The following is a 13871-nucleotide window of genomic DNA, read 5'->3' on the forward strand; positions in this document are numbered from 1 at the left end:
CCTATTCTCTATAAAAAAGGAGCAGAAAGTTAAGAGGTTAATGATAAACAACCTGCCAAATTGGCACATTTGGCCACGTCAGATTGTATCATTCATTTATCCTTTGTAACATCTCTTCTCTTATTCTGGCCTTTTCAGCTTTCAGACCCTTTTCTCTTTATTTTCTCCACCTTGTTTTATCATCTACTAACAATCTTCTCTTCTTTATCACTCTCATCTTCTACCTGAGCGTTTTTTTCCCCAGCTGACAACGCCAAGTCTGGAAACAGCTGGGAGCGCTTTGGAGCTCCAGTGTTTTTTTTTTCTAGTTGCTATGATATGAAATATCAGTGGAAGTAAAAGTGCTGGCACAAGGTAGACAGCTCGCTCTGGATGAAGGAAAGGGTGAAGCACGCTGGGAGAGGGGACGAACCTGTTGGGCTTTGTGGGTTCATGAGATTGTGTGGGCGAGAAAAAAATCAAACGATTAATTTCGTTCCTCTATGTACTGTACTGCACTATACAAATGGATGACAATAAGACCGTCTTAACTTAAATTAAAACATTTTGGGGTTTGTGGTATGTGGATAAAAGCAGCAAACAACCAACAGTGCAATTAATGGATGACCTGCCCAATCTACTGAACCCGTCTTTAACACATGAAAACAACGTACTAACGACTGAATGTTTTTTATTCTAGACTGACTGTTTCAAGCTAGTTTCAAGTCTTTACATACAGACAGAAACTGAATCAAATGGCTGCATGTTTGGCAGGAAAGCAAACCAGGAAAAAGCACCATGTTTCAATTAAAGTCTAAGCAAATTTTTAAGCAAAATTTTTAAATGTCACATGAAAGAAAATGTGAATTAGGGACGTTTCCATCAGCTGGTTTAGAGCAAATAAACAATGCTGCATAGACGTACTTTGGCCAGAAGATGGCATCGTAATGTACTGCTGTGGGCTAATCTGTCAGTAAACAGGAGAAGAAGAAGTAGAGAGAAAACAACAACAAAAAAGAGGTTGCTAATCTGGACAACTTTGGCCACCCGTGAGACAAAATGGAGAGAAGTCTTCAGGAACTGGATTTAATTGGGCAACTTATAATTGTTCTTTCATGTCTGAGGAAACAGCTGATTAGTCACGAGAGTTAAATGTTCGCTACGTCAGAACTTATTCAGAAAAGGGTTTCCATTTCCTGTTACGTGCATTAACTATTTAAAAAAAAAAAAGACAAAAACTACCTTAAGTGAGAGTAAAAACTTTTATGCACATTTTGGAAAGTTTTATTGATTTTTGGTGTTTCCATCAAGCTTTTCTCATGCAAATCATCAAAATGCACATAGAAATTTGTTGATGGAAACAGTACTAATGAGGTTGTATATGTGTGTGTGTGTGTGTGTGTATCTCATACCCTGTCCGAAGCGCCCGGTCTTATGGACCTCCGCGGCTCCTCTGTATCCGAGCATCCTGCACACCACGTCTCCGTCCTTTTTATCCCAGACGTCGTCACACACCGTCCCCCAGCGGCGTTCGTGGAAGACCTCCACGCGACCTTCATGAAGACCCGACCCGTTCACCAGCCGCACCAGGGTCTCCTCCACTGAAACACACGAAACCGGACATGAAAATAAGGATTTGTTTAGTTATTTAAGGTGTTTGCAGACTGTTTATTGGAGCATCCATGCAATAAAATGTTCCAAGCAAACAGCATCGTGATTAGTTTGCAAAAATACTTTATTAAAAGTCTTGTACTCATGTAAACAGGACTACACTGAAAGAACACGACTCTCTTTTATCCGGTGCTTGTTGGCTCGTCTTGAACTCACACTGAGGAGATTATTTTCATTGAGAGTGTTTATGAGTTTAATGAAGTCTTGTAAATCAAACCAATATGACAACAAACAGAGATGAAAAGATTGTTTCCAACATCCTGCATTTTTCCCCCCAGAAACCACAGAAATAGTCTTTGATTTAATAAGAAAAATAAATACAATTATTCCACAGAGAGGGATCTTTTTTCTTTGTTTTCCTAATGTGAACCCCCCTTGTAAAAGAAGTTTGGGGTTACAAGAATTCAGGATTGAAGTTCTGTCCAAAAGTAATTTTTCCATGTTTGCTGATCATCATGTGAGTTTAATGACTGATAGTCTGGCAATAATCTCCTGAATTTGACAGCTTACTCTTTGAAGGATTTTTGAAATTCCCAACTTCCTTCTCCTTCTTTTATGAATCTGTAAGCATTTATCCTCCTTTATTTACCCTTGTTGGACCAAACCAGTCTAAAAATAGTCTGGTAAACAACCACAGATTGTTGTTTTTACAATTTTTGTGTTTTTACACAATTTCAAGTGAGCTTTAGATGCGTTGGCTTTTATTTTTATTTCTATTCCTGTTTACAATCAAATACTTGTTTTTCCCAAAATGTAGAACTTTTTCTATCAAAAACAAATCTACAAAGTAATAAAGACATAAGGAAGTTATATACATGGTCGCCCATAAAGTGAGAATAAAAAATATATTTTTTACCATTTTCCATGAAATGATTGTGACAATGTGAATTATTCTTGACAGATAAAGTGTATATCTTCTCAAAACTTGGATTGTATCTGAAAACAAAAATTATTCCAACTTTATAGACGACCGTGTGTTAATAATTTAATACAAAACTGTCACTGGAACGAATTGGGGACTGAAACGGCAGTTTTTGCAGCAATAAATTACTGGTGGACTCAGGGAGGCCTTGGTGGCCCCTTGTTGCAAAAAAAAACAAACCCTGACAAACAAAAAAACAACCCAGAAATATTGCCCTCTTGGTTGCCCCTATGATAGACACAATGTGATAAAGTGCACCCTAGGGTGCTCTACTCTTACAGTGAAGAAAACAAGATGCAGTGCACTAATGGCACATAATGAGAAAACGTGATGTCATGCACTTTCAGTGAAGAAAACTTGATGCATCTCTCCCTGGGGTGGCCTTAAAACTGAGAAAACATGATGCTGAGTCATACAGGCTGCCCTACATGTAGAAAACTTTTTGTATGCAGCTGGTGCCCTCATTTCTTTTCGCCCCTCGGACAGCTCTGCATGAAATATTGCACTTGCATCATCAAAAATACAAAGCAATAACAACAACAAAAAATATGTTTTTTTCATATCTGCAAAGTAGCTGCTTCTGCTGTAATGTTTCTGAAGTAAGAAGAAAAACTTAACTCCTTTAAGAAAGCTTTTGGAAACATTTGTTAATATCTAGAATTGATAAAAGCAGAAAATAAACCTTGTTTTCATTCTGAATAATAAGGCAATGTGATTTACAACACGTGGGAGCATTTTGCTTCCATTATATGGTTAAACATGGTTTCAGAAAACCTGATTTTAACACACAATATACGGTGCATATCAGGGCATTTAAAAAAAACACCTATTACGCAATAAAAATACAAATAATTAATAAAAAAATAAATTAAGTAATACTTTCAAAATAAAAGAATAAAATAAAAAAACAAAATAAAATAAAAAAATAAGTACATTAAAAAAAGATAAAAATAATAATTAATGAAAAAAAAAATTAAATATGCAAACTCTTTAAAGTGTTGAGTTTGACCTGCTTTGCTGGACTCAGGGAAGTACCTTGCTCAATAATGTACCTAGGGCTACATTATAAATGAAGTGTGTGTATGTGTGTGTGTGTGTTAACAGAGGCTACATGGATCCACAGTACATCTCGTATTCCTGAAACTATGCAGCAGCTGTACTCGTATAATTGACTTGATTTATCACCTTTCAGAGTGCAGAGAGAAAATGAGAAGGAGAGGTAAACACACACACACACACACACACACACACACACACACACACACACACCCCTCGGTGTTAAGACATGCGTGCTGACTGTTGACAAAGGGGCTGGAGAGTAAAGCCAGACACATTATCTAGACAGGATATTAGTCTCATCAGACCATCATAAATTTTAACTGTGTACCATTTAACTCTCATTAGACAGTCGAGCACTCTGCACTCACTAGCCCATCATAATTTAATACCTACCATAACATTATACTATCATATCTGCTGCACATATTTGTATCATATTCTCGCAGAACCCCAACAAATTAAAACCAGATATTAAGATGTACTTTCGACCTCCTGCTGTACTTTTTTCCCAGACGGTACTGAAAGAGGCTGAGAGCAACAAGTGCTACAATGGCGCGTTCTTAGTTTTCAGCAAGAAGTGAGTAATTGAATATTCAATTACCTGACACAGATGTTGAAACTATTCGTCCACTCGTCACATACAAAACACTCGCTCTTTCTTAAATTCCTGTGAAGTTGGGTAAAAACTGGACGACTCTGCTGGCATGGACATGAAGAAGTATCACAGTCATTATTTCTTACAACGGTTAAGGTATTTTTTAACAGGATGCTTTACTTTTAAATGTCCTGAAATGAACCACCAGACAAAGATCTGCTCCAGCAGAAAAAAACAGCTTTCCATAGACTTGATGCTTTTTTTTGCTTAACAGTCATTTATAGTTATGATGGTGTGGAGACCCTGAAAAACAATTTTAAATGAGCTGCTTTTATTTGGGAAAGTTAGTTTATAATAATAGTAATAATAGTTTATAATTTAATTATTGTTAATATTGAATTCTATTCCAATATATCTTCCAGTAAAGGAGGCTTCACTGGTTTATTAGAACGTCTTTAGTTCTTTTTACCAGATGGAAGGTTGAGAAATCAACAATATCTCCAACTAGGAATTTTGTTTCATGAAGAAATGTGCTTGTTTTTGTAAGAATCAGTCAGAAGACTTTGCAAGCAAGTAATACCACAGTGTAGAAATCTGCCCACCCACTTGTCCATCCATCCATCCATGCGTCCATCTGTCCACCATTTAGTCATCCATCCATCCATCCATCCATTTGTCCACCATTTAGTCATCCATCCATCCATCCATCATTCAATCCATCCATCCATCCGTCAACCATTCAATCCATCCATCCATCCATCCATCCATTTATCCAGCCATCCATCCGAATATGCTAAGTAACTTAATTTGTCAAATAAATGCATCATGGAAATATGGACAATATTAATATTAATGTGTAATTTTACACTCTGAAATGTTATTGAGTAGAAGTTTAAGTAGAACATTTAGGTAAAGTTCAAGTTCCTCAAAATGACAGTGAAGTATATTTGTTTTGGTTTGAATTTGTTGATGAGTATTTCATAGACAATTTAGATTTAAAAAGTATGTTATATGATAAAAAAAAATCGAAAAAACTGTGTCATATCTATCATGTCCAATATCTAATAAAATTCCATTATTATTCTCATGGTTAAAGTGCCCAAGACTCCACACTGAAAAAGAGAGGCTCTGGGGAGAAGAGGAGAAGGAGGGAGGAGAGGAAAGTTCTGGATGGAGGCGGCACATGTAGGGAGATAATGAAAACCATACAACCTTCATGTTTCATGAAGAGTCATACTGAAACATATTAGGATTGTGGGCAAATATGAAAATCTGGTGGAAGTGAACTTGTCTTATTTTGCCAGAAAATTTGGTAGAAATCAGGAATTGACCAGAATTGTCAGGTGAATCATCGATTTATTGTAAAAAGATGAAGAGATGTTGGACACACTGCTTTACAAAACTGGAGAAAATTAGTTTTATTCTTTTGGAAGGAAACCTTTCATGTTTTCAATTTAAAATTCAAATTTTCTCATATTTAAGAACAATACGCTCTTCTATATTTTCTATCTCTCCAGGCTCATAAAATCCTTGGAAAACCCTTTCGATGATGCCAAAAATGCATTGTCTCCAAGCAAGAATTATGTTTTTTTTCCAAACATTGGCATCCTGGACAAAGAAAAAGACTTGCCATACAAACATCAGTTTACTTTCCATAGCCTCCATATTTCCGATGCAGATGCATTGGGACGCATTCAGATCGAAAGTTGGACTTGAAATTATAGACTTTTAGACTTGCAATAGATTGCAGCAAGAGTTCAAAGGGTGATTTCTCAGTTTTTAACTGTTCAAAAGATTCAAGTATAAGATATGGAATTGACAGTGCTGCAATTGTAAGCATATCCAGCAAACTATCTCATGATCTACAGTAGTAACACTAACATAGTGTTGAACTGAACAATTTGCTAATATTTATTTTTAGCAAATAATGTTCTCCTCTCCACTTTGTGTGGGATTACAGATTATGCTAGTAATCACGGTGTGGAAGCCACTCCTCAGTGGTACTATTTAACCCTATAAAGCCAAGTGTATCATATTAGATACAGTAATTTTTGAGACTTCTACATCATCAAAAACCTGATGTATACATGTGTTGAAGATAAACAAACTGAGCAACAAATTGCACAAAAATACCGGATGTAGCAAAAATGATATGCAGGTTCATTGCTGCATTAAAAAACTTCATATCAGCAGATGTATGATGCTGTCTTATATGGAAAAAATATGTATTTTGCATGTTTGAGGAAAAAGGAAAAGTTAAAAATGTTGTTGTTTGATGTTTTTGTTAGTTCAAGAAAAACAAACTGTGAGCAACAAATTGCACAACAAGACCTGATGTATCAAATATGATACAAATTAGAATTCATATATGCAATTTATTTATTTTTTAAAATTCGTCAGCAAGTTAATAAGCACTCGGTTTAAAAAAAAAAAAGAATTTTCTGGCAATTATTTCATGGTTCAGGCTTTAAAGGGTTAAAAGTCTATGCTGACATTATTTACACCAAGCAACCTCAAAACCCAAGTTTGTGTACATTTAATAAGCTTATCTTCATTTTTTTCTCTTGTAAAATGCGAACAATAGACTATAAATGTCACCTCTCTTTCTTGTATGTTTTGCTTAAGTAAGCTATGCACCCAAATAATAAAGCTATGTAGCTATGTCCTTACATGTCTTCTACATGGATAAACAACTGTTAGCCTCAGTGTTTTAGCAGAATACATATGCAGCCATTAAGTGCATATTTAAGACCCTTTTATAGAAATATTAAAATGTCAACCAGAGACTTGCGTTTTTAACTAATTCATACAGCTAACATTAGCTCAATTAGCTAGCTAGCTACAGCTGAGGAAATCTGCCAGCATCATTTGTGATTTCAGACAGCAAAATTGACCATTGTAGCCTGGAAGGTTTCCTTAAACCTGTCGAAGACCCATTGCTGTAAAAAATGATGTTTTTTTGAGTGGTTAAGTCTTCCAATGTTAGCTATATATGTGCAAGGCTGCCAACTCTCACGCATTGGCTGTGATACACACGCGATGGCTTCACATGCTTCACATCGCGTCACAACCCCGATTTTTCACGGCAGAATTTCTTAATTAGGTTTGATAACAGTAAACAGTAAAATAGTATACTGTATTAACTCGGTGATACAGATTACCACTTTGACCATTTTAGCAGACAAAAACGTATAGAAAATGTTTTCCCGTAAACGGACTTCTGAGGAGAGAAGTCTCCTCTACAAGTTTAGCAAGGTTCAGGGTTAAAAAGATGCCAAGAATCTAAACCATGACAATTTGACTGATGGAATAGGTCAGCTCAACATTAGGCTTGGTGGCCTAGACTTAAACCAGAAATACATAGAGCTACAAGGCTTGGAGAAAAGCAGCCAGTTATTCAATGAAACATTGAAAAGCAGATGATACAATACTGTGCTCGCCTCAAGGTTCAAATGGCTTTAGAGGGATAAATCAGCACTGCTCAAAGAGAAATCGAAGACATCAAACAGAAAGGACGCAATCTCGGCAAGAAATTGGCAGGATAAACAGGAAATTCAAGGTTCATGAAGAATTGGAGGTTGTATATAGAGCGCTAAAAAATGAAAAGAAAACCTTGACAATGCAAAATGGTGTGCTGGACAAGGAGGTCAAGGACCTTTTGTACAAGGTCCACAGTGAAGACCACGTGGAAGGGAAAATGAAAAAACAGCGGGAGAACGGAGCCATAATCCAACGTGATGCTTTTCTGGAACATCAGGTGAAGGAACTCAAGGCAAAACTTCAAGATGAGAAGAAGATGAGGAAAGAATATGGACAGCTGAACGCTGACAATTCAGCCAAGATGCTCTACAACGCAAATTTCAAGATCTGAAAGAAGACTATGAAACTGTAAAACCTTGGCTAGACAAATGTCACAGCCTGAAATCTGAGGAGAAGGGCCTTTCTGAGAACCAGGAAATTCTTGTGAAACAATTCAACTCACTACGTGGTCGGACAGGAACACGCTTTGGGTAAGTACTATAACCAAGGTAGGTCTGCTAAGGACGCCATTAACCATGACAACCCAGTTCCTCACGGCAAAATTGAGCCGGTCAGCAAGGAGCTGCACAGTTTTGAGAAGTCCACAGTTCTGTGGAGGACAGACACAAAGAAGACATAGACATGGAAATGGGCGACCAAATGGATGAGCTGGAACAACGACTAGAAAAGCTTGAGAACAGCAGTACTTACCACTCATTTTGAAATTTGGTGGTGAGGCTGACAACCAGGTGTTAGCTTTTGGTTGAAAACATTTCATTTATTTATTTTCGTTCTTTCCCCAGCAATTTTTGGGGGGAACATGGATCCGCTGACCTGTGGGCCCACCACCCGCAGATTGGCTGGATCTGGGGATGTGGAACGTCACCTTGCTGGTGGGGAAGGAGCGTTACCGGCTAGGCTCACCTAGATGCATAGCTTGGGCTCTGGAACCAAACTCCCAGAGAGAGGCGCAGGGTGTGAGGCGCCGCGGAAGCTTTCACAGACCCGTGAGGAGATGCCAGCGAAAGGTCACAACAACATCACAACGCATCACTCTCGACTGAGCTGGCAGAGAGATGCCCGAGTTTCCCAATTGATTTTACCCCTTTCAGGTATGTATAGTAACTGTTTCCCAGATCTGCCACCGTTCGGATACTATATTCCCTCTCCGGACACATCTGCAATTTCCGGTGTTTCGCGGAAATTTCGAAAAAGATCACCACCACCAGTGTATGTATAATTGATTTGTATTTAACAATTTACTTTTGTGAAAAGTTGTGTACATGGAGATTTACATGTCTAATTACAATACAAAAGAGAAAGCAGTAAGAACACTTGGGCGACCATCTTAAAAATATCTGTATTTTTACTGTACTGTCTTTTATTTTGAAGGACGGAAGTACGGAACACGGGTGTGTTGATAATGATGGTTGATAATGGTGATATTTATTTGGCTTACCCAGTAACATCCAATTTCCCCCCAAAAATCAGCAGCCACCATTGTTTTACAAAGAGGGGATGCAAGAACACAGATCTTAAGGACTTTGATAGTAGTCTCCCTATTTTGGGAATTGTTTGCATAAGTGGTTAGACGTTAAACCAAAACTATGGTTTGGGAGTTTTCAAAATGTCAAAATAACAATTCCTGGCTTTGGTTTTTTTTTCTTTTTTTTTTGCACTATGTTGCATATATGTTTACTGTTTGATCACTGTATTTTTTAAATACAGAATCCTAAATTAAACATGCATAAAATGAGCTATGTTGTGTCTTGTATCTTACTGTCGGTATTCCCCCCTGGACCCTACATTGAGAACCACTGATGTACCTTAAAATGTACAAATAAAATGTATTTGCTGTACGGTAATGATGCTGAATGGGCCACACAAAAATTTGCAGCATATGTGGCAGAATTTTGGTTGGCCCCACCAAATCTCACTCCCAGGTTTTTTGAAAAGTTAGCAGCTCTGTATGAGTTACCCGAGAGAGAAAAGCTTCAAAGGACTAGGAACAGTAGCTAAGGGCAGCACATTGATGAAAACATTTCTTTTTTTGTGACTTTTTAGTCTGTTTTCCAAATAAATATTGTAAAATATTGACGTGCCAAAAACCACAAATTACATTTTTGGATCAAAATATAAGAAAATAAATTGAGCTAAACTGAGAGACGTGACAAAAGAGCTGAATTCAACTTAAGTTGTAGTTAATGACTTTTCCTGAAGAGAAAACTGAGCAACAAAAACAAACATTTCTTTAAGTAATAATGCAAAAAGTTAAGGATCCTGTTCTCTAACTTGTCCTGTCTTTTCACAGTTTGACAGCTCTCATGTTCACCTTGGAAAGCCATCAAAGTGCTAAAAAAACTCAATAATTTGGACAAACACTTGACATTTCATAACAAGCCTTGTACCTTTTTCTGTGAAATGAATGCGAGCTGCATGAGATATAATGACTGTTTTTGTCCAGGGAAAACAAGACGAGCCAACTCCAAATGTTGGTGGTCGCCCAAGTGGTTCAAGCCTCAGAGGCCGGGGGGAGCTCCACTGCCAGACTGTCAATACCTGAAGAAGGCCAGAACATGGAGTGATCGCGTATTACTAATGTTTATCTGGCAGGCAGGAAGGGTCTGGACTGGACAGGACTGAATGGCTCCAGCACAACATTTAACCAGCTCCATCTGTTCAGAAAATGTTCTTCTTGAATCTCAGCTGTTGTTGTCTTTCACATCCTTTGCTCTCTCTTCTGTTCTCTTCTGTTGCCCTTTATATCTGTTTAGCCTAATTTGTTTGCTTCTAATTTGATTTTATTGGACATTGTACATGCACACAAACCAGTTTGTGCTTCTCATGTGATCTTTGTTTCTCCATACTGAAGCAATAGTTTGACATTTCTGGTAAAACCCTTACTTGGTTTACAGCCAAGTGGAAGGATGTAATGCATTAAAAAATGTTTAAAAATCTGTGTGGGAACTTTCTGTTGTTAGTTTTGTTTAAAGACCACTTTAATACTTGAAAATGTAATCTCATATATTTGCAAAAGCTCAAGAGGCTCTACATGGATTGAACTGGAGTGATATGCTGACTTTTCTTCCATCAAATACCTCAAATAAGACATTGTGACAATACTGTAGGGTTTTCTACTGGTGCTTCAACAAGATATCCAACCTAATGACAGAATAGGTCGCTTGTCAATATCACCCAAAACTACCCGTATGAGCTTTTGTCAATACCACCCATATGAGCATTTTGTGGTACAGAGCAAATCTTTCTAAAAAATATCACACGTCGTTAAACATGCATGTATGGTTTGCGGTTGTAGAAAAAAGGCTGCAGTTTCAGTTGAATTTAGGCTACAAAACCACTGATCTAAGGGCAAAAAACTTCCTGGTAAGCAATTATAAAAGACAGTTACAACAGTAAAAAAAATGCATGTAAATGCTGGACTTGAAGTAGTTACAAGGACGTAAAAATGTGATGCACAAAAGTTCAGTGATGTTTAAATCACATTGTTGACTTTTGTTTTCACATGAGACATGAACATCGTTCTCCTGGGTAAATGGCCTGTTCACCATTCCTCCCACCTGCCTTGAGTGTTTTATATTCCACCTCACCGCCATTTATAAGCATTATGGCAGCTTAGAAGGCGGGGAGAGGACAGTCTAAAATGTAAATATGAGTCATTTTCTTGCTGCCTTACCACACGAGCTATGAGGTTGTTTTTGAGGGGAGACCAGTCTGTTTGCTTTGACAAAATATTGACACAATGAGATTTTTGATTAATAGTTTGAAACAGCAAATAATAAAACAGCTAGAACAGTGTGAAAAGTTCAGAAAATTACATCAATCTCATGTAGTGCACTCTAAAATCAGGAACACTTCACAATCTAAGAAGATATCTAGTCTCATATGACAATATTGATATAACAATTTACCACTGACTGTGACTATTACCGTTGGAGTTGTTCCGATATCATCCAGGAAAAATAGATTGTGGCAAAGCAGCGAACAAGTGAGCCATCTCGCTTCTTTCTCATCTCTGTTCTTAGTTGCACATGCTCAGTACTGATCAGGCAGGTGCTAGTGGAGGGTGTATAGCAAAAGCAAGGGAAATGTCAGCAATTTGGCAATATTTTAACTGGAAAACCCCTAAAGTAAAGTGATGATGTGTATGGTATGCACAGCTTTTGTTTAGGGAATTATTCATTCCTAGGTTTATGTAGCTTTTAAAAGCATCTACAGGGAACTTTCAAGTGGACATTAAACAGCCAGATACCTTTTTATGTCCTGCATAGGCAAATGAAACAATCAGCGAGAATATTGGCTCCTTCCTATCGGAAACTTCCTGCCACAGTGCCATTAGTTGGATTCTGGCAAAATCAGTCAAAATCATGCAGAACCTCCTGTAGCTAAGACTCTGGTGAAGTTCATGACCTATTTGTTTCTTTCTTTCTTAATGCCCTGGTACTGGATTGGTACTCGGTATAAACCAATATGAAAGTTCAGGCCTGGCTCTGTCAAACAGTGACAAAATCCACCTATCAGAACCTCTAAAGCTCAATGAAACTAACATAATAAAACATGAAACAGCCAAAATGAGTCTGGTTCTGAGGATAAAATAAAAACCTGATTCACCCTCTGTTTTAAAGTGTTTCTTTTTGCAGATGTGTTTGCTTAACTGTGTGTGCATGAAATTATAAATAAATAAAATTAGATTAAAGTGCACTGTGGGGAGCTGATTTGTTCTGTTCCAGCTTACAGATAATTGAATTCAGAAAATAAAAAGTGAACATAAATAAAAACAGTGCAAGTAGGGGGTATTTGAATACATGTGATTGCACTTATTGTAAGTCGCTTTGGACAAAAGCGTCTGCTAAATGACATGTAATGTAATGTAATGTGAGAACTGAAGAGTTTAAAGTAAAGTAAATATTTATTAACTCTTCTCTGATTCTGTTCCTCAGTATTGATGTTGGAGGTAGAGCCTTTAGCTTGGCTTCAGGTCGACCTCCACATAAAAATAATAACACAGTGTTCTTCATTAGTCCGAAGATGAAATCATTTATATTTGAATCCCTGTAGCTTCACAGGTCCACTGTAAAAACAGCCTGTCAAACGTTAAACCCACAACTCTTAAAGTTGGACCCTCGAGATCAAACTGTCAGCTGAAGGAAAGAGCTGTGTGTGTGTGTGTGTGTGTGTGTGAAAATCGCTTCCAATCTCTCTTGTAATACGTCAACTGTCAAGTAAAAATTACAGAAAATGCCCCGAAAATGAAAAATTAGGTGTTCTGTTACATGTTACATACACATGGGAAAATGTCTTTCAGGAATGATAATCTGCAAATTGTTGGACGTTTGCTGCAGCTAATGTTGGAAATATTTCATGTCTTTAGCCTGAAAATCAAAATTAAGTGACCCAGAGCAGTTTACGATATTCTCATGCGTCATTGCTTTCAGGGAAAAGATTCATACACAACACTTTGAATGGATGGCTCTCCTCTGGCTGCCGTTAGCGTAATTTTAGGCATCTGTCCTTATTCACCTCCAGCCATTATAGCCTGGTCATTATGGGGTCTAATTGTCAGAGACTATAGGGCGCTACAGGAATGAGTTCATAGTTAGCATGTTAGCACCCTGGGGGCTCTCCTTTCAAACTCAATAACGATTTTAAATGGGTTTTTGGTTAGCTGCTTTTTTTAAATGTCTTTAAAAACACGGTTGCTAACAAGTCGCTAAATGAGACTACAGTGGTTGTCAGGGAATCGTCATCACATCGGACACGGAAGTGAACTCTTTCACTAGTCTGCTGCACAGACTCCAGTCATGTTTTTCAGAGCTCTTGCAAATTCTTGTTGATTTTAAATTATGTTAAAAAACTATTTATTAGGCTACAGTGTCGCTAACCTGTCAAACAGCTGGTTAACTTGCGGAGAACGTCTGAAGCTAACAGTTGCTAACGGTAGAAGTCCTGCGACTGTGGTGTAGCTCGCTAAAACATAACTTTAAGTGTATTTCTGGTGACTTCATTGTCAAATAAAGAAACATCAATCTACTTTCCTCTTTCTCTCTCACAAATGATTTCAATCTGGAGTCCATTTGTACTCCCCCCCCCCTCTTTTACCCAGAAATA

At 37.6% G+C, this 13871-nt stretch overlaps 1 protein-coding gene across 1 annotated transcript in view; it reads right to left on the minus strand.

Annotated features, from left to right (window-relative positions):
• scara5 (scavenger receptor class A, member 5 (putative)) overlaps positions 1–13871 on the minus strand; it is a 111284-nt gene that overhangs the window by 15567 nt on the left and 81846 nt on the right. The window contains exon 11 of the mRNA XM_059355836.1: positions 1392–1580. Within this exon, the coding sequence (XP_059211819.1) occupies positions 1392–1580 (189 nt within the window). The remainder of the gene's footprint in view (positions 1–1391; positions 1581–13871) is intronic.

Source organism: Centropristis striata, chromosome 18 (assembly GCF_030273125.1).
Source record: "Centropristis striata isolate RG_2023a ecotype Rhode Island chromosome 18, C.striata_1.0, whole genome shotgun sequence".
Classification (NCBI taxonomy): Eukaryota; Metazoa; Chordata; class Actinopteri; order Perciformes; family Serranidae; genus Centropristis; species Centropristis striata.